Genomic DNA, 22,179 nt, shown 5'->3' on the forward strand with positions numbered 1-22,179 from the left:
AGGAAAACATTTCGCAACAGATAACAAAATGAGCATATCTTATTGGGGAAGTCTAGGTAGTCCATCTCATTTCTTTCGTTTTGTGCCTAAATGAACACGACCCAGGTGTCTTGTATACAGGGGAGAAGGATGAAAGAGAAACAGGAAACTGGCTTTCATCAAAGCTAGATATCAGTGAATTTATTTTATTTAGAAATGCATGGTTTCATGGTTATCATAACATGTACGCACAACTGAAGACAACCACTGTACTGTAATTCATCATTCCATACCAAAAGCTAGTTCTAACAGACAAGGACAGATAAGATGGCTAAGCAAGTTATCTGCTACATTCATGAAGTATTATGTAGTGTTTAAGTACCATAGTGCCAATACCTTTTATCAACTGCCCTCATCTATTCAATCAAATATCAAATGGGGAAAGCAATGGTATTAGTACTTGCAAGCTTGTTTTGAGATATTAGTAATGTACATTTCTGTATCAAAAAGAATCCTTGTTTAACACTTCCACTGAGTAAATACAAAAGCAGTATCATCCATAACAAAAAAGAATGTACCCACTGGGTTTTTACAGTACACCTATTTCCTGCCTGTCCATAGAAGCCAAAGATGAATGGTAACATGGGAGAGAACTCCAGTTTAGTTTGACTGAAAAGACTGGACATTAGGAAAATATATATATATTAAAGCCATATACTGGATCTAGATGGTACATATTTAGTCTCTGTGTTTTTCCCTGACCATTTGAACTGAATGCCCCTGAAAGTGTTGGCTACTGAGTACCTTCCAAGTTAAATGCATCAGATGCTAACTAAAATCAGAACTAGAAGAAATTGATACCTTGCTAAAAACAATTGTAGTATTTGGTTCACCTAAATTGAATGTGATCAAATAGTCAAAGAAATTGGGCTGCCATGTGTTCAGCTCTAAAAAGCAGGGTTTTTCAGTGTTTGGTGTGCACCTGCTAGAACTGAACCTTTTCCAACCCAAGCGTTCAGTGGACTGTTGGTGTTTAATATTCTGCCTGGTATGCACACTAAACCCACTAGACAACATTATTTGCTTCTCCAATTTGCTGTGACAGCCATGTATTATTCTTAGAAAAGTAAGTCCGTTTGAATACTGAAAATATATATTTTTTCACTATAAATCTAACATGACCTAAATTCTAGGATCATTTTAATATCACTTCTTTACATCACAATTAGTGCTATGTATGCTGTGAATATTTATTTTAAAGGAGTTATATTAAATACTTAATTATGAAGTAATAATTTGGCATCTGATTCTAACAATATCCTGGTTTATCTTGAAATCTGCCTGAATACATTTGACGTAAATGTATTGCAAGTGCTTGATGCACTGAAAATAACAGAACCATCCCAGTTATAAATGGATTGAATTATGTACAGAATTATCATACAAAACACACATTGGGGAAAAGGTGGATTCATAGGTCAAATGTCAATCCATTACTATTTATACCATTAAATAACATGTCAAAATGTATAATTAACCAGGTTTCCATCCAACCATTTCATGCTGATTAATTACCGGACACTTGGAAAAAAAAGTCACGACTGGGCTGATGGAAACAGGAAATGCTGGTGCAATTTTATAAAACAGACAATTTGCTCATTCGACATGGTGGGATGTTTTATGTGTCTGTAAAATTAATTATGCGAGAAATGGCAGTGGAAATGCCTTTTATCTGCAAATATTTATATAATAACCATATCAGAGTAAACTTGGAGTCACGCGATGACACTATGTTGTGTGGTCCTCCACTATGACTCGGGAAAGCATGCAGGACTCGACTGCTCCCAAGCACTGTGTGAAATAACCCTCTGGTTCCACTATATAACAACAAAGTTTATCTTGTTTGTGATCTTATTGCTTTTAAAAGAAAGTGTCACTCCTCTCATCCCTCTGTCTATTACTCCACTTCGTGTTCAGCGTCCATGCAGGACTCCCAGGGGTTTTGGGGCATGCGGGGCATGGAGAGCAGGAGGAGGCTGAGGCCACTGAGGAACAGGAGGCAGAAGCCAGCGCAGGCACAGGCGAAGGACCAGGCGTAGGAGTAGTCTATCCAGATGGTGTCCTCGCTCTCGATCATCCGCTTTACCGACTGACGCATCACCTCCACTGAGATGATGGCGCACAGACCTGCGATTGGGCATAGAGGGAGAGAGGAGGATGGGCGGGCATGACCTCCAATCACAGGTAAGCAGTTTAATCAGATATTATTTGTTTTTAATTTGCTATACTATATTAAGATTTTAGTACTGTATCTGTTCCCTTAACCCATTGATAACAGTACAACCAAAAGATTAGAGGTAATGTGTTATCTGCTTGTCTGGTCTTACCTGCGAAAGCGAAGAACATTCCGGCAGGTTTGAGGATGTAGTCATTTCCCTTCTTGAAGGAGCACAGGAGACACAAGGTGCCCAGGATCATAAAGGCCAGGCTGAAGATGGCGATGGCCGCTGCCGAGATATTGTACTCTGAAAAGAGAGCAAATAGAGGTCACTTCAAGATGACCCCTGACCTATGAAAATATAGTATGCCATTTAGCAGACGCTTTTATCCAAAGCGACTTGGTCATGCATGCATATGGGTGGTCCTGGGAATAAAGCCTACTGCCTTGGCGTTACATGTGCCGTGCTCTACCAACCGAGTTAGAAAGTATGTAAATACACAACACAGGAAGAGGTTAAAGTTGCCCCTTACCACTGATACAGGGTCAGACATTTTTCCATCCAACTAGGATTGAGGGAAAGGTAATCTGATCCTAGATCTGTGGTTAAGCGCAACTTCTATCTTAAGCAATTGTACATACTGTAAACTTAGAGTGCTACTTTCCTCCTATAACACTAAAATACCTCTCTAAACTGGATCTGCATAAATTAACTTTAGCTTTTCAATACTCAAATAGTTTTTTTTTTAACGTTACAGTACACCAAAAGGTGAAAAGGTAAGCAAGAGTCATTATGGTGGGTTGTGGGGGTTAATTTCTTTGTATGTGTATATAAATCAGCCATAAGCCGATAGGAGGCTTACCAAGAAAGATTGTTTTATTCCAGAGCAGCATGAATCCTTATGTCTCCAGATGAATTATATAAATTATTTTTCACTACAGTGCAGTGCTGGCGTAACTGGATGTGCAAATACTTATGTGGTTTTTTAATTCCTGCCTGAGAAAATAGTTGAAGGGACCTAACTGAATTGTTACGTGTGCAGACCAATTTAGTTTGTCACATTGTACAGTACATGACGTTGTGTACAGTCACAGAATGGACAATTATTTTTTATTTTTTTAAATGAACAGGAGTGTGAAGCATGATAAGGAAGACGGAATTTCACTTGGTTGGTGGAATCTGCCATCAGTCAAACTAACAAGCTACCTAAATCAATCAAACTAACTAACGGAATGAAATAACTAGGTTACATTTGAAATGACATTGCGCTTTAAGTAAAAATTGTTGTGTGAAATGAGAGACATGTTACCCAGTGAAAAAGTTCCTTTTGCAGTAAGGCAGCCATCTTTATTCAACCAAAGGAGAGAACTAAGCTGTATGTTGTTCCAAGCTATTCCAAGCTGCTTAACCAGCCATTCCAGTTATGTTGGTGTTGTAATGTGGATGGAGGAGCTAGGCTTTGATCTTCCGCCTGCGCTCCTAGAATCAGTGCCCAGGGGAGAGCCACTCCTCGGGGGCTCCCCTTCATCTCATTCTGTGGGAGGATGGGTCAATGCTAGCTCTCACCCCTTGAGTAGTTCTGGAATCATGCTATATCCTGCATGGAGTGCTAGCTCTCTTCCCCTTGCAACCCCAAAGAGAGGGGTGAGTGGTTTCAGTGTAGGCTGGATCAGTGGTTTAATGTCTCAGGTATGAGCTGAAAGATCTCTTTTGCGCTCTGTTAGTGATTTAGTGATTATTATCCCAGTGGCATTTTCAGTTTAGCTCTGTTTACGCTGCTTGGCTGAATCTGCCTGTGGCTAGTCGTACTGACAGTGCTGGATCGTAGCTCTATGGCCATGTTCCATATAAATGGTAACCATTGGTTTATTGAGGAGAGAAGAATACCAATGGGCATTTGGAATGGGTCAGTGCTACACTTCAATTAAGGGCTATTTCTATTTCTGGGGCTAGCCATTAGCAATTTCATGAGGTGTGTGTGTGTGAATATATTATGAGTTTACACAAACTCATAATGACATGATAAGCTTTGGACCACACTATTTACCAAGAGAGTTTTAATCTATATTCTTCGTAGCTGTCTATTTACCACCACAAACCGATGCTGGCACTAGGACCGCACTCAATGAGCTGTATACGGCCGTAAGCAAACAGGAACACGCTCATCCAGAGGCAGCGCTCCTAGTGGCCGGTGACTTTAATGCAGGGAAACTTAAATCCGTTTTTACCTCATTTCTACCAGCATGTTAAATGTGCAACGAGGGAACAAAACTCTAGACCACATTTACTCCACACTCAGAGACGCGTACAAAGCTCCCCCTCACCCTCCATTTGGCAAATCTGACCATAATTCTATCCTCCTGATTCCTGCTTACCCCTGTGGCTCAGTTGGTAGAGCATGGTGTTTGCAACGCCAGCATGGTGTGTGCAACGCCAGGGTTGTGGGTTCGATTCCCACGGGGGGCCAGTACAACAAAAAAAAAATGCATGAAATGAAATGTATGTATTCACTACTGTAAGTCGCTCTGAATAAGAGCGTCTGCTAAATGACTAAAATGTAAAATGTAAAATGCTTACAAGCAAAAACTACAGCAGGAAGCACCAGGTCAATAAAAAAGTGGTCAGATGAAGCAGATGCTAAACTACAGGACTGTTTTGCTAGCACAGACTGGAACATGTTCCGGGATTCTTCTGATGACATTGAGGAGTACACCACAACAGTCACTGGCTTCATCAATAAGTGCATCGATGACGTCTTCCCCACAGCGACTGTATGTACATACCCCAACCAGAAGCCATGGATTACAGGCAACATCTACACTGAGATAAAGAGTAGAGCAGCCGCTTTAAAGGAGCAGAACTCTAACCCGGAAGCTTATAAGAAATCCCGCTATGCCCTCCGACGAACCATCAAACAGGCAAAGCGTCAATACAGGACTAAGATTGAATCATATTTCACTGGCTCCCACGCTCGTCGGATGTGGCAGGACTTGTAAACTATTGCAGACTACAAAGGGAAGCATAGCCGAGAGCTGCCCAGTGACACAAGCCTACAAGCCTGAAACCTGCATGATAGCATCAGCTGTTCCGGACGACTGTGTGATCACGCTCTCCGTAGCCGATGTGAGTAAGACCTTTAAACAGGTCAACATTCACAAGGTCGCAGGGCCAGATGGATTACCAGGACGTGTACTCCGAGCATGAGTCTGTAATACCAACATGTTTCAAGCAGACCACCATAGTCCCTGTGCCCAAGAACACTAAGGTAACCTGCCTAAATGACTACCGACCCGTAGCACTCTCATCTGTAGCCATGAAGTGCTTTGAAAGGCTGGTCATGGCTCACATCAACACCATTATCCCAGAAACCCTAGACCTACTCCAATTTGCTTACCGCCCCAACAGATCCACAGATGATGCAATCTCTATTGCACTCAACACTGCCCTTTCCCACCTGGACAAAAGGAACACCTATGTGAGAATGCTATTCATTGACTACAGCTCAGCGTTCAACACCATAGTGCCCTCAAAGCTCATCACTAAGATAAGGACCCTGGGACTAAACACCTCCCTCTGCAACTGGATCCTGGACTTCCTGACGGGTCGCCCCCAGGTGGTAAGGGTAGGTAACAAAACATCCACCACGCTGATCCTCAACACGGGGGCCCCTTGGGTGCGTGCTTAGTCCCCTCCTCTACTCCCTGCTCACTCATGACTGCATGGCCAGGCACGACATCATTAAGTTTGCCGATGACACAACAGTGGTAGGCCTGATCACCGACAACGACGAGACAGCCTATAGGGAGGACGTCAGAGACCTGGCCGTGTGGTGCCAGGACCACAACCTCTCCCTCAGCATGATCAAGACAAAGGAGATGATTGTGGACTACAGGAAAAGGAGGACCGAGCACGACCCCATTCTCATCGACAGGGCTGTAGTGGAGCAGGTTGAGAGCTTCAAGTTCCTTGGTGTCCACATCACCAACATACTATCATGGTCCAAACACACCAAGACAGTCGTGATGAGGGCACGACAAAACCTATTCCCCCTCAGGAGACTGAAAAGATTTGGCATGGGTCCTCAGATCCTCAAAAAGTTCTACAACTGCACCATCGAGAGCATCCTGACTGGTTGCATCACTGCCTGATATGGCAACTGCTCGGCCTCCGACCGCAAGGCACTAGAGAGGTTAGTGCGTATTGCCCAGTACATCACTGGGGCCAATCTTCCTGCCATCCAGAACCTCTATACCAGAGGAAGGCTCTAAAGTAATAGACTGTTCTCTCTGCTACTGCACAGCAAGCGGTACCGTAGTGCCAAATCTAGGTCCAAAAGGCTTCTTAACAGCTTCTACCCCCAAGCCATAAGACTCCTGAACAGCTAATCAAATGGCTACCCAGACTATTTGCATGTGACGAATACAATTACATTTTATTTGAAATATTAGTGGCATAGCTTTTATTGCAGTACTTTGACAAATTACCTCAACAGTCAACCTTTTGGGTGTCTTAAATATTAATATTGGAATGTACAGTATTACCCCATATCATGGGGGCACACTCTATAGGTATCAGCTTACTCAGTGACACCCATAGATTACAATTCCATAGAGTTTACACACATATTAGCGTCTTAGCTATTATTGCAGGACTTTACAGTCCATTATGAATGTTCAATACGCACAATAGATTGACTGGGGAGGTGATTTCTCACAGTCAAAGTCCAGCAATAAGAGCTATGATGCTAATATTTGTGTAAAAATTTTGGAATTGTAATCTGTGGTTGTTACTCACTAGGCTGATACCTATGAAGTGTGCACCCATGAAATGGGGTAAGGCTGTACATTGCAATATGAATTTCATGAAGCTCCCGACGAACAGTTCTTGTGTTAATGTTTCTTCCAGGGGCAGTTTGCAACCGAGGAGAGATTATTTTTATGAGCAACTCGCTTCAGCAGTCGGTGGGCCCCTTTCTGTGAGCTTGCGTGGCCTACCACTTTGAGGCTGAGCCATTGTTGCTCCTAGACATTTCCACTTCACAATAACAGCACTTACAGTTGACCGGTGCAGCTCTAGCAGGGCAGAAATTTTACGAACTGACTTGTAGTAAAGGTGGCATCCTATGACGGTGCCACGTTGAAGGTCACTGAGCTCTTCAGTAAGGCCATTCTACTGCCAAAGTTTGTCTATGGAGATTGCATGGCTGTGTGCTTGATTTTATACACCTGTCTGCAACGGGTGTGGTTGAAATAGTCAAATCCACTCATTTGAAGGCGTGTCCACATACTTTTGTGTATATAGTGTATAAACCAAGTGTACAAAATGTTAGGAACATCTGCTCTTTCCATGACATAGGCTGAACAGGGGAATCCAGGTGAAAACTATGACCCCTTATCACTTCAATCAGTGTAGATGAAGGGGAGGAGACAGGTTAAAGAAGGATTTTTAAGCCATGCGACAAGAGAAACATAAATTGTAGGTGCCAGGCACACTGTTTTGAGTGTGTCAAGAACTGCAATGCTGCTGGGTTTTTCACACTCAACAGTTTCCCATGGGAATCAAAAATGGTCCATCACCCAACTTAACACAACTGTGGTAAGTAAGCATTGGAGTCACCATGAGCCAGTATCACCGTGGAATGCTTTCGATACCTTGTAGGGTCAATGTCCCGACGAATTAAAGCTGTTCTGAGGGCGAAAGGGGGTGCCACACAATAGTAGGAAGGTGTTCCTAATGTTTTGTACACTCAGTGTACATGAAAGTTACAAAACAGAATCATGGTGTGTTTGTTAGGCAATTATTGACTTGTGTATGGACGAGGCTCAAAAGAAACCTTACCTTTCTGGGTTTTGACTTCAAAAATCTCAGACTCGTCCCCTGGAGTGAAGTGTTTGAAGTAAGTGCAGTTCTCCGCTGTGGGAGACATGAAAACACAGTCAGCTGGAGGTTCAGGTCGTAGCACTTCAGACAATGTGCAGTTTCTCATCAATACACTGAACATCACAGAAGATAATAAATAATCGTGAAAATAGCTATATTTATTTCATAATAGATGCACAACACTAAGGAAATAATGTAGCATAATAGACCAAGGTGTTTACCAAAAACTGTTTCACGAGTCTTCCACAAATGTAAAGACGCTAACTTCATAAAAAACAGATAAAAGGATTTTGATGCTTTTTACCTGGACTACCTTTAAACTACTTTTAATAGAATAAGCATTCTGTAGTTGCGATGTAACAGTTGTTAATCCACACGGATCAACATTTAGGCGCATGGTTTGCGCTGAATTTACATAAAAACCTTATCTATCTGTACCATGTTGATTGACAGTGTCTGATTTCGTGTTAGCATAGGTTATGTTGGGCATCCATAAATGGCGCATCCAATAGGAAGTATTTTTAATTCAACTTGCCAAAATGATATAATTACTCCTGTGTATACAAAAATAAATACATTCCTTCAAAACACTACACCAGAGAGCATGATTGAGCCACAGAGGATGATTCGTTTCTTAAAAAAAATAGCTGTGGATTGTTTTAAACCACAATGTCAGGGTATAACCTACAGTTGGGAAGGTCGTAATTTGGGCAGGCGGCGCACCATATCAAATAGCTGATTTTTGCTTTGCGGTTGTCGGTGAAGTTAGGCTATCAGAATTCTCAACTCACAATGGGCTATTGAGCGAACAGTAGCCTATTTTATTGGCACTCTATGACGGAGACCATCGGTCATATCCTCGGTGAGTGCGCACATTCACTGTCATATACATTGGGTCCCTGTTGCTGTATGGGCAATCATTGTTTATAAATGGACAATTTTTTTCGGATCCTCATTAAAAATGTCCATCTAGCTGGGGCCGAGCTCTGGACGTGTGCAAATAAAGGAAAAGGAAAGCAGACCGGTATTTTTTCGCGAACAGTGAGTTAGTTATATTATTAGCCAAGTTTATGACTATCCAATCTACTCATCGTGTTAGGAATAGAAGGCTATCTTACATTCGTCTGCAAATACATAGATGCATGCAATTCTTTATTTTTAGCCTCCGCTAACTTGAAACTCACGCGCAGCCTACAGGGGCATCCCATTCACTTTGCTAGGCCCAATGTGCTAACCCCCTGGGGATCCGTGCTAAACGCGAGTAAAAGCTGGATTGCAGAGGGCTAGGAGTATCGCCCTACGCTTTGACGCTAAACCACAAGTTCAAAACATCCATTCGCCAGGGAAACTATATTTGTAAACAGCGGCGGAAGACGGCTGTGTCTCTCAGACGTTAGGGGGAACTTCAGAGTCGTTCAACTCTGTTCTGTCACCGGAGAGGCCTGCTCTGCATCAGATACGTGGCATCTAATGTTCTGGGCCAACTGCAGGGACCACGCAGGAGTAAGTGACAGGCTGTCATGTAGAATTATGTTAAGCATGTTATCACATCGGCTCCAGCGTTCCTCATCTCCACACATACACATGGACTGGAGATAATTCCCCTTCTCCCAGGACAACTAGGAAGATAGTTACTGGTGGGTGGGGTTGCCAGTTTGGATGTATTACTGAGAGAAGGCTAATAAAGAAAGATACACACAGTTTGTGCTGGTTCAATTAGCTGGATTTGGCGCCCATACATGGCACCAGCAAAGCACTCTTTAATGAGTAGAATCCAGCAGAGCAAATTTGGCACATGATTAATGACTTAATTTTCTCGGTGTAAACTGGTTTTCTGGTTGAGAAGACGTCATATAATCAGAGTACAACCAACTGGTCTGTGTTACAACCAGGTAAAGATGTATTTTTCAGGACAGGATGAAAACCTAAAGTTAAATATGCCACATTTTGGTTGTTATCTAGTCAAATCACCAGATTTCCACCAGATAAAGATGTGTTGTTCTGGTTACTTAAAATATGTTCACAAAACATCCTTATACGACTATTCTACAACCTGACAAGGATTGGTTTTGGTAAGGTAAAGGACCATGAAAAAGGATCTAAATGTGTTAATGTTTTGACGCTCACAAATCGAGGATGTTTTTTTGTGAATGAGGACAGAGACTGGCCATCAAGGGAAAAACCAGAGGTGGTTACTTAGCAACTGGCTTGTCTGCTCTTTTATTATGTAAGGCGGGAAGGGGAATGAGGTGGCTAGCCACAGAATTCAATGTTTTGGTTTAGAGAGAGAGCTAGTTTATAGAAGAGGCAGAGTACATTTGGTCCTTAAAAGGTCAATTGCTGAGTCACCTCAGCTCAACCCAGCCATTTTAAGTCGTTCAACCCTCAAACAAAAGCTTCGGTAGTATCTCTCCCTACCACAAACTCCCGTGTTAATAACTGTAATGGACCAGAAGTGATTCTTGTCATCATGCTGAAGACTAAGTGCCCTTTCATTGCGCTGAGAGGAGAGAGAGCCCACGCTGCATTACGAGACACTTGAACAGGCATTGGGGCTGTGTCGTTGTCCTTCTGTGTTTGTTAATTGAAACACTAAATCCAGGGATTATGCCAATTATGCAGCGGCGGCGCTCGCCTCATTAGCTTTTGATGTCCTCATTACACACTCCCATCCTCACCTTTTAGAGAGACGCGCGCACACACAATATGAAGGCAGTCAGTCAGGTTGGCACAAATACGCACACACACGATGAACGCAGGTAGGCAAGCACACATGCACGCTCCCTCGCGCACACACACATGGTCTGTGCCGCTGTGCTCTCTAATGGCATTGGAAGACACTCAAAAGGTCTCTCTAATGATGGGTAGAAGAAAGAGACTCAGGCCTTCCAGGAACTGGCTTACAGTATATGTGCTTGGAATTCAAACCCAGGTCTCTATAAGGACTTGTAAGGCTCCCTCATGTCTATCCACATCTGTAGTATGATCTAAAATAAGGACGCACGACAAGGTTCTAGCTCCAGCACGTTTATTAACCTAACCCTCGCATGTCATACCTAGGTACGGATACCCCCAAGGGACATCCTACTACATCTTCCCCTCTCCCATGAACAACAACTCAACATGCATATCTGAAATGCAATTTGGAAACCAGTATTATTCTCTAACATGCTACTTCACATCCTGAAACAGTATGAAAGCATTAAATCACACAGTATGAACATTAACTTGGTTACAGTCTCATTTTGCTGGGTATGGTCCCCAACAGTATGTTTTCTCCTCACGTAACATAGTCTTTCAGCGCTTCACATCCCTTTTCGGATGCACTTGTGGCTCTGTGAGCGTTCTCTCTCCTTCACCCTCTTTTTGTGCATTTTCTGTGGCCCCAGTCTGTGTGGCTGGTAGATCTGGAAGAGCTCTGAGGCGTGTTTTGTTCCTTCGTACCTCTTCTGAGCCTGTGTCCACCACATAGGAGCGTGGGGCATCCTCTTTCCTCAGCACTATTACTGGTGTCTGAGTTTGTAATCCACACACGTTGACCTTCTGTCAGCTCTGGCCTCTCCGTAGCACGGTGTCTCCGATTAAAGTCTCCAGTTTGCGTTTGTTTCAGCCGTTTGTCCCTCTCAGCGAAGGCCATCGGGGTTTAAGCTGAGCCGGCGAGACAGGCAATGGGGAACGCAGCCTCCTGCCCATCAGGAGCTCGGCAGGCGACGGCCCATGATGCAGTGGTGTAACTCTGTAAGCTAACAGAGCCCTGTATGGATCCTTGTTATTTTTCAGTAGTCCCTTGACTGTTAACACAGCTCTCTCTGCCTCACCATTACTGTGTGCATAGTAGGGGCTACTGGTCACATGTGTGAAGTCATATTCTGCGGCAAAAGCAGAAAAGGAGCTTGTAGAGAACTGGGGAGCGTTATCTGTAACCAGGACCTCAGCGACCCCTTGCCTGGAAAAAATTGACTTAAATCCATTGATAACACCAGCTGATGTGGTTATGGGTGTCTTTGCTATTTCAATGTATCTTGAATAATAATCTATCACTAGCAGATAAGTGTAATCTTTCCAATAGAACATTTCTGCCCCTACCTTTTGCCCTGGTCATTTTGGCAGCACCGTTACCATCATTGGCCCCGGATGACAAGGTTGACATTTTGTACAGACCTCACAATGGGCCACCAGCTTGGCAATCTGAGTACTCAGACCAAGCCACCAACACCGACTGTTGAGCCCTCAGTCTGCATTTGGTTATCCCCATGTGTCCATCATGCACTCTGTCTAGCATTTCTGGTTGTAGAGTCTCTGGGATAACTATCCTTTGTCCTTTCATGAGAAGGTCTTCATTACAGTGGAAGTCACTTTGGTGCACCCAATAGGGGCTTCAGCAGCTGAGGCAGTTCCTCCTGCCTGGGCCTTCCCTTTTTGCACTGCTGCACGATCTGTTGGCAGATGGGGTCTCGTTGTTGCTCCTCTGCAATCTGCTGCAGTTTGGTCTGAGATGCAGGTAGGCTGTCCCTTACTGCATTAATGGACACCTGTACCTCCCCCTCTAGACATTGCTCCTCCTCTGATAATGGACGTTTAATTGGGGCCATGGAGAGTGCATCAGCTGTGATCAGTGCCTTCCCTCGCACATACACCATCTTGTAGGTGAACCTCAGTAATCTGAGGCGGAAGCGCAGAACTCTGGGAGGCAAGTCGTCCAGTGCTTTTGTCCCTAACTGAGCCAACAGTGGTTTGTGGTTAGTCGCTGCTGTAAACTGCAGGCCAATAAGGTGTTGGCTGAGCCTTTCACATGCCCGTGTGATAACCAACGCCTCCTTCTCCACTTGTATGGAGAATGTATGCTATTGGACGCCACTCCATGTTGTCCTGCATCTGTGTGAGGACCGCCCCTAGCCCAAAGGATGATGCATCTGCTGATACCTTTGTCTTAGCGTGGGGACGGTACTGGACCAGCACTCTCTGTGAGGCCAGGTCTCCTTTGATTATGTCAAACGCCACCTGTTGCACGTGACCCCATGACCAGTCATTCTCTTTGGCTAGTAAGTCTCTCAGGGGTTTGGTTGTATCTGAGAACTGTTGGGGGGGAACTTACCCACATATGTGGCCATGCCTAAGAAGGTCCTGACTTCAGCCATGTTCTGGGGGATGGGCATATCTGTGATGGCGCTGATCTTCTCCGGGTCCGGCTCTATTCCAGCTGCACTGATTTAGTGTCCCAAGAACAAGACCTCTGACTGTGCAAAAGTGCATTTTTCATTGAGTGTCAGGCCAGCCTCCTGGAATCTGGTTAGAACTGCTGTGAGCCTTACATCATGTTCTGCTCTGTCCCTTCTGCACACGAGCACATCGTCCGCGTGGACTATGACGCCACTCAGCCCATCCAACAGCTGGGACATGCGTCTTTGGAAATGCTCAGGACCGGAAGCGATTCCAAATGGCAAAACAGTAACGGCCAAACGGTGTTATAAACGTTGTGAGTGCCCTACTCTCTGATGACAGCAGTATCTGCCAGAAACCTGAGCGGGCATCCAGCTTTGTGAAGACTTGTGAGCCATCCAACTGAGCCAGTGACTGCTCCACTGATGGTAAGATGTGTCTCTCTCTGCAGAGTGCCTCATTCAAGTTAGTCATGTCCACACATCCTTATGTCCCCATTGGCTTTTGGGACCACTACCATCTCTGCACACCATTCAGTGGGATTCTCTATTTTAGACACCACCCCAATTTCTTCCATCCTCCCCAACTCTTCCTTTACTCTGACCAATAAAAAGATAGGCACACGGCGAGGGGTGGTAAGGGTATAGGGGACAGCATCCTCTTTCAAGCGGATTTTGTAGTCACCTTCTATCCTTCCTAGACCAGAAACTTTTGGGAATTTCTTTTTGAAAACCTCACCTCGGTCCTCCAGTTTGCTCACTCTCTCTGTGTTGCAATGCTTCAATTGCCGACAGCCCCAGCGTCCGGTCTGGCCAGAGAGTCAATGACGAAGACAGGCTGGATGGCACTTTTGTCTTTACTCTCCAGTCTAATCACCAACTGCCCTACCACTGGTAATATCTTATTACTGGGCCCGTACAGTTTTTTGTTTGTAGAGAGCAAAGGGCCATCTCTACTATAGCTATACAGCCTAGTTGGGATAGCTGTCACTGCTGCCCCAGTGTCTAGTTTAAATGACACAACCTCCCCATTGAGTTTAATGTCTGAATGCCAGCCAGCATTGTTTTCCTTTACTTCTCCCAGAAAGAAGCTGTCCTGCTGTACCTCCTCTGAGATCTCATGCATTTGCTTTAATCGACAGACAGCTGAAAAGTGTCCTCTCCTGTGACATTTCCTGCATTCCGCATCCTTTGCTGGGCAATCTTTCCATCTGTGGAAAGGGGATTTCCCACATTTGCGACAAACACTTGAACTAGCTACTGGTGCTGTCTGTGATTGTTTTCTCCACGTCTGTCTCTGTTCTGTGTTTCCCCTCAGTTTTTTTAGCTTGGTATGAAAATGCATTTATTTCCTCACTGTCTTCGCTCTGCAGGGAGCTGCTATCTGCTTAACCTGGTTTACAACTTTGGACAAGGTAAGCTGGGAATCCAACTGTAACTTTTCAGAAAGTGATATTTCTTATTCCCACTACAACCCGATCTCAGATCAGCTCTTCCCTGAGTGCGCCAAACTGACAATGTTCTGCTAGTTTGTGAACAGCTGTGATAAAACTGTCAGCGGTTTCACCTTGCCCCTGTTTGCGCATATTAAACCTAGCTCTCTCAAATATAATGCTGTGTCTCCCTACGAAATGCGTTTCAAAACAGTCTTTAACGGCACTGTAGTTAAGTTTCTCTTCCTCAGTCAACGATGAAGCATTTAATATATCCTCGGCTTCATCGCCCATAGAGTAGATCAGTGTATTAACTTGAAATGCCAAATTTTTCACGTTTAAGCCTGATGCTACCCTGTACCTTTCAAAGTGCCTGATCCATTTCGGACAGTTTTGAATGTCCTTAAATTCTCCGGCGGACTAAAGCAAAATCCGTCAGCACTAGCCATTGGCCTGTCCGTGTTTGCGCCAGAGCCCGTTGAACTTGGAGTCGCAAACCCTGAAATCCCGCCAGTTTCTTCCTCTTGCAACATGTTGCTTAGCAGTAACTTAGTCCTTGCTCGTTAGCTAGCAAAACAATGATATGCACTGTTTTATCTCCAACACTGTGCCTTCCCTGCTTTGAAACAGCCTGAATGTATGATGTACTTGGTACGTCCTTCACGTTTATGTGATTATTAAAACCACTTCTGACACCATGTAGTATGATCTAAAATAAGGACGCACGACAACGAGGTTCTAGCTCCAGCATGTTTACTAACCTAACCCTCGCATGTCATACCTAGGTACGGATACCTCCAAGGGACATCCTACTACAACATCCATGAATATAGTCCCACACTACTAAATGCCATGGCTCTCTTTGTGTTGTATTAATTCCACCCCAGAACCTTATGACTCGGCACATGTCCAGACAATGCTCTGTCTATCAGTGAGTGGATTAGTAATGCCAGGGTGGTCCCACTGTGTAACATCCCAGTGACACCCAAGGCCTCTCCACATCAACAGGGTATATACATTTCAGTGCGAATGGAGTCCAAACCGCACGCTAACTAGGAGCCGCTTCGCCGACGTCAACATCCCAAGGAGACGATAAGTAATAGCACCCGATGGAACTCAACTGGCAAGTCAATTAGCGTATCAATTAGCTGACCTTCTCAAAACAGAAATCCGACGCACTACTAAACAATCCTTCATCAGTCTTTAAAAAGGTGAGGAGATCAAAATGAACCTCCACTATCGTGTCGCAATGAGGTGCTTCGCAGTGAGTTTGTCTGCCATTTCATCAACATAAGGGGCTATGTTAGGCATTTCTTTGAGCCCCATGTCTTCATTCTCTTTGCCTGTTGCATAGACTATAGCTACAACGTGTCGTGTTGTAGCCGAAAATGACCCACCCTGAAAAATCCCCCCAGAAGACTCTAGCTTATATCCGATGGTGCCAGCTAGGATGAATACGAAACACAAGTTAAATACAAACGTTTAAGCTCATGTCTAAAATCGAAATAGGGAAATATAACCAACCATTAGATAGTCTACCATTTGAGATCGTTCTATACAGAAAATCAAACCAGAAAAACCAACATGCAACAAATCATCATTGGCACTTCCACAGCCGGGTTGCCCCTCCCAGCACTGGTATTTGGTTGAAATTCCGGTTGTCTACATGCCCGGGCTTTGACTAGCCAGGACCCTTGTAGCCCACCCCCATGGGACGGGAAATTATTTTGTACGGTGGGTAGCAGGGCAGCGCCAGGAAGGGGGTTAGGGGTTGAAGGGCTATGCCTGGCTTGTGCAGGTGGCCTTGTCACTCAGTTGGGCTCTGAAGGTGTGCACACACTTGACTCCCTCACGGCTCTTACCCTAGGACAGCTGGGTATTTACACAGCCTATATTTATCCCCCATTGGCCAGCTGCATAGTGCTACGCACAACAGAAAATCCCACCGATATCTTTGTTTCTTTAACTGTTGATATATTGTCTTCGGCTGAACATCTCGCCACATCCCTAACCTAGATTGTATGTTTGCTGTTCTGGACCGTATTCATATGTAATAAATCATGTCAATATCCTGTTTTACAGTAATTCTTATTTTCTAACCATCTGTTGTGATTATTTAGGAAGGCAAACAAGGTGAATAACAGTGGAAAGCAACCTCTATGTACATGTATACAGAGATCTACATTTCTCCTTGATCTTTGTAGACTACTAGATAAAAAAATATATACATTTGTTTTATTCCACAGATGGCAAAACTCATGGAGGGTCACTTGGAGAGCGCCATCATCCTAGAGGTGACAGAGGGGTATGAACTGTCCTAGTGGTTGGTATTTCTCTCATTAAGATGTGAGGCTATAATAAATATTGCTATTCATTCCCAAATAGAGCTAGCGATACCAAATGAAACCCTTGTGTCTGGCATTGTACATACTAGAAAGGTTCTATTCATCTTAGCGCTTATCCATTGCATTACTTTTTTTGTTCACCTGACCTAGAATTCCTTACAATCAAGTGCCGACCGCATTATCTTCCAAGAGAATTCTCTTTGATTACAGTCACAGCCGTGTATACACCCCCCCCCCCCAAGCAGATACCTCGTCGACCCTGAAAGAACTTCACTGGACTCTATGTAAACTGGAAACCATACATCCTGAGGCTGCATTTATTGTAGCTGGGGATTTTAACAAAGCTAAACTAAGATCAATACTCCCTAAATTCAATCAGCATATCGAATGTGCGACACGAGCTGGCAGAATTCTGGATCATTGTTACTCGAACTTCCGCAATGAATACAAAGCCCTGCCTTTGGCAAATCTGACCATGAATCCATTTTGTTGCTGCCAGCCTATAGACAGAAACTAAAAGAGGAAACGCCCATGCTCAGGTCAATACAACGCTGGTCTGACCAATCGGACTCCACGCTTCAAGATTGCTTAGATCACATGGACTGGGATATATTCCGGAGAGTCTCAGACAACAACATTGATGTATACGCTGACTCGGTGAGCAAGTTTATTAGCAAGTGTATCAGAGATGTCGTACCTGCTGTGACTATTAAAACCTTCCCTAACCAGAAACCGTGGATTAATGGCAGCATTCACGCAAAACTGAAAGCGCAAACCATCGCTTTTAATCATGGCAAGGCGACCAGGAACATGACCGAATACAAACAGTGCAGCTATTCCCTCCGCAAGGCAATCAAACCAGCAAAGCGCCAGTATAGAGACAAAGTAGAGTCGCAATTCAACGGCTCAAACACAAGACGTATGTGGCAGGGTCTACAGTCAATCACAGATTACAAAAAGAAACCAGCCCCGTCGCAGACAAATTAAACAACTTCTTTGCTCGCTTTGAGGACAATACAATGTCACTGACACGGCCCGCAACCAAAGCCTGTGGGCTCTCCTTCTCTGTGGAGTGCACACCTTCAAGCATTTCGCTACACTCGCATTAACATCTGCTAACCATGTGTATGTGACCAATAACATTTGATTAGATTTTTGATTTAATTTACTTCACACGCAATGCTGTATGTGTGGCATTAGCAATGTAGGTACATTTTGTTGTTAGCAACAAGGGAGTTTTAGCAACATGATATTCATTGAGTTTTTCCCCATAAAGACTATTTGAAAATCAGTTTAGGCTTTTTCATTTGTGATTAGCGTTAAAGGAGTGTGAGTTGTCTGTAGTTTCGCCAATGAGTTCTTTTTCAAAAATGTACAGTTGAAGTCGGAAGTTTACATACACCTTAGCCAAATACATTTAAACTCAGTTTTTCACAATTCCTGACATTTAATCCTTGTAAAAATCCCTGTCTTAGGTCAGTTAGGATCACCACTTTATTTTAAGAATGTGAAATGTCAGAATAATAGAAGAGAGAATGATTTATTTCAGCTTTTATTTCTTTCATCACATTCCCAGTGGGTCAGAAGTTTACATACACTCAATTAGTATTTGGTAGCATTGCCTTTAAATTTGTTTAACTTGGGTCAAACGTTTCGGATAGCCTTCCACAAGCTTCCCAGAGTAAGTTGGGGTAATTTTGGCCCATTCCTCCTGACAGAGCTGGTGTAACTGAGTCAGGTTTGTAGGCTTCCTTGCTCGCACACACTTTTTCAGTTCTTCCCACAAATGTTCTATAGGGTTGAGGTCAGGGCTTTGTGATGGCCACTCCAATACCTTGAGTTTGTTGTCCTTAAGCTATTTTGCCACACCTTTGGAAGTATGTTGCTTCAATATATCCACATAATTTTCCTGCCTCATGATGCCATCTATTTTGTGAAGTGCACCAGTCCCTCCTGCAGCAAAGCACCCCCACAACATGATGCTGCCACCCCCGTGCTTCACGGTTGGGATGGTGTTCTTCGGCTTGCAAGCCTCCCCCTTTTTCCTCCAAACATAACAATGGTCATTATGGCCAAACAGTTCTATTTTTGTTTCATCAGACCAGAGGACATTTCTCCAAAAATTACGATCTTCGTCCCCATGTGCAATTGCAAACCGTAGTCTGGCTTTTTTATGGCTGTTTTGGAGCAGTGGCTTCTTCCTTGCTGAGCAGCCTTTCAGGTTATGTCGATATAGGACTCGTTTTACTGTGGATATAGATACTTTTGTACCCGTTTCCTCCAGCATCTTCACAAGGTCCTTTGCTGCTGTTCTGGGATTGATTTGCACTTTTCACACCAAAGTACGTTCATCTCCCATGATGTCAAGCAAATAGGCACTGAGTTTGATGGTAGGCCTTGAAATACATCCACAGGTACACCTCCAATTGACTCAAATTATGTCAATAAGCCTATCAGAAGCTTCTAAAGTCATGACATCATTTTCTGGAATTTTCCAAGCTGTTTAAAGGCACAGTCAACTTAGTGTATGTGAACTTCTGACTCACTGGAATTGTGATACAGTGAATTATACGTGAAATATTCTGTCTGTAAACAATTGTTGGAAAAATGACTTGTGTCATGCACAAAGTAGATGTCCTAACCGACTTGCCAAAACTATAGTTAGTTAACAAGAAATTTGTGGAGTGGTTGAAAAACGAGTTTTAATGACTCCAACCTAAGTGTATGTAAACTTCTGACTTCAACTGTAAAAGCCAGCTCTATGTGGAGAGATACTGACCACCAAATGTATCCATGATAGGCCTACGTCTGATGGTACATAACACTATGTATCTAATAAGACATTGTAAGTTTCGGTATCTCTAAATAACCTGCCCAACAGTGTTCCTTACTTAATGTAAGTGTACTACCACTATCTGACTGTGCTGTTAGTTCGGGAATCCTCCAAGCTTAACATCGTAAATCCCTTAATTCTTTATAGCTAGGAGGGGTCAGCCAAGAATGTTTACAAAATGAATCCCAACCCGGCATTTCCACCTGTTCATTAAAGTGCCTGCACCAGTCGACCATATGAAATTCCCAGAGGCCCACAGGTGAGCTAACTATGGAGCGGGCACATTTGCTTCAGAGAATCTAGCCAAGATTGTCCTAAGGGTGTGTGTGTGTTCGGGCAAGGGACCTTTGCTGATTGAAGCTTTTAAATAGCGGAGCAGTCAGACAGACCTCAAGAAACGCAGGGCTGAACGTAGCATAAATCATTGCTTTTACAAGCTCTACTCAATTATTCCCCTTCCTGTCTAGGAGTTTATTTATCACTCAATGTGATATTGACTCAACATTTAGTGTGAGTGATCAAAGTCAGTGTAGTGGGATCAAAGCATTAGTTGTCATTCAATGGTCGGATAAAGCCGGGATTCAATCCGATCGCCCCTTTTTGGCTATGCACCATTTAAAGGCAATGTTACCACAGTCGCGGAGATCGCATTCAAAGTAAATGCTGTAGATGTTTGCAAAATTGGAAATGACCTTTTTTAAATGTCAACCGTGCTACAAAACAGATCTTTCGTGGTCCAGATTGAATTCTGCCCTGGGTCCTGTTTTGATTGGAGTAAATGATAGCTGCAGTCATTATAGAGTGTGTTTTTAAAGCCTTGGAGCTAGCCTTGTTAGAGCTGGGACTCAGGGGATACTGCAGCTTCAAGAGTTCTTAGTTGCGGCGGAGCTGGCAAACACCTCCGCTTGGGGGAGAGAGACACCTCATCGTTTAATTACTGTGGGGATGTAGCTGGATTGGGACTTTAAAGGTCAAGATTAGTCTGAATGTGCTTGACTTAGTTTATCTTATTGTTGTGCTATTTATTGTAGCATATGCTAATCCTCACACTGTTGGGTAGTTAGTTACCTCTTGTTTCCCGGCTTCTGAAGCCTCAATATCTCAATTAAATAATTGTCTGACAAGTAGTTTTGCACACCAGGAAGGCTTGTGGTTAAGAGGAACATTAGCTGACCACATTGCAAAGATGACTGGTGCTTGGTGACATGGCTAACCGCTACAGTTAACTGACCCCCTTCCACCATACCCAATCTCTCAGGCCTGTTCCAACAATCCAAATACTGTTTTTAATACTGTGTGATAGCACATATTTCTTGATCAGCAGTTAGTGTGTGTATCCGTTTTTAACAATAGTTATAGACACAGACAATGTTTTAAAGTGCCACATTGACCGGTTTTACATTCGGTAGCCTCAGACATTGGATAGAGAGGTTCAGGGTTAGGATAGACACAGACAGTGCAGATTTTCAGGTCCAACCTATAAGCCGTCTCCGTGTTATCTTGTCTTACCTCCAGGTAAGCTGATGGGGCCACAACCCTTTCCATTGTAGTCTGCCTCACTGATGTAGATGGCCTTCTTACACAGCCTCCAGAGGCCAAAGTGGGCCGCCTCACACGTCGCGTTCACCTGCTCCACCCGCGGGCTCAGCACGGCCCAATGGTCCGTCACCACCGCCGTAAACATGGACGCCATACCCACCAGGATCACAAAGAACGTCATCTTGACCTTCGTACGCTTGTGCATGGTGCAGTTTGTATGTGGAAACGCTGACACGAAGATGTACAATGAAGAAGAAATGCGTAGCACCGAGGTCCTCACTTGGCTCAGACTTGAGGGGACATCAAACTTATGGGGACGTCGGGCTTCTGGGGACGTCGATGGTGGATTTTCGCGGGCTTCGCTCCTTAACAGCCACACAGCCTTCCACAAATGTCTCTCTCTTCCCCAGCCTACACCCTCTCACTCTCTCTCTCTTTTTCTCTCTCTCTCTCTCTCTCTCTCTGTTGGATCTGTGCCTCTGGTTTGAGGGAAAGGGGTCAGTTTTGTTGTGCCCTAGTTTTCACGGCCCTCTCCCTTCTCTGACTGTGTCGACTGAGGGGGGCCCGTGTTCCTCAGACTACAGCTGTTAAGGTTGATCAGGAAATTTGATGACCAAACCGACTGCCATGGTGTGGTATGGGGGGGGGGTCTGCTGCTGCTATAAATGTGTGCAGTGATACAAGATGTCAGGCTGTCTTTATTGGGTTACATCAAAGTGGGTGGGAATGTGTAAAGTGCCATAAGGAACATAGTAAAGTAAATCATTTTTAACCCCCGGTGCTTACTGTAAT

At 44.0% G+C, this 22,179-nt stretch overlaps 1 protein-coding gene across 1 annotated transcript; it reads right to left on the reverse strand.

The window, feature by feature from the left end:
- Positions 1–153: 153 nt before the first annotated feature.
- LOC106585672 (voltage-dependent calcium channel gamma-1 subunit) lies at positions 154–21,950 on the reverse strand. Its single transcript, XM_014172131.2, has 4 exons — positions 21,358–21,950; positions 8,037–8,111; positions 2,367–2,504; positions 154–2,166 (listed from the first exon to the last, which is right to left on the reverse strand). Exons 1-4 carry the CDS (start codon positions 21,590–21,592, stop codon positions 1,937–1,939), a joined length of 678 nt encoding a protein of 225 aa, XP_014027606.1. The 5' UTR covers positions 21,593–21,950; the 3' UTR covers positions 154–1,936.
- Between the last annotated feature and the right edge of the window lie 229 nt (positions 21,951–22,179).

The sequence above is a fragment of the Salmo salar genome, chromosome ssa02 (assembly GCF_905237065.1).
Source record: "Salmo salar chromosome ssa02, Ssal_v3.1, whole genome shotgun sequence".
Classification (NCBI taxonomy): domain Eukaryota; kingdom Metazoa; phylum Chordata; class Actinopteri; order Salmoniformes; family Salmonidae; genus Salmo; species Salmo salar.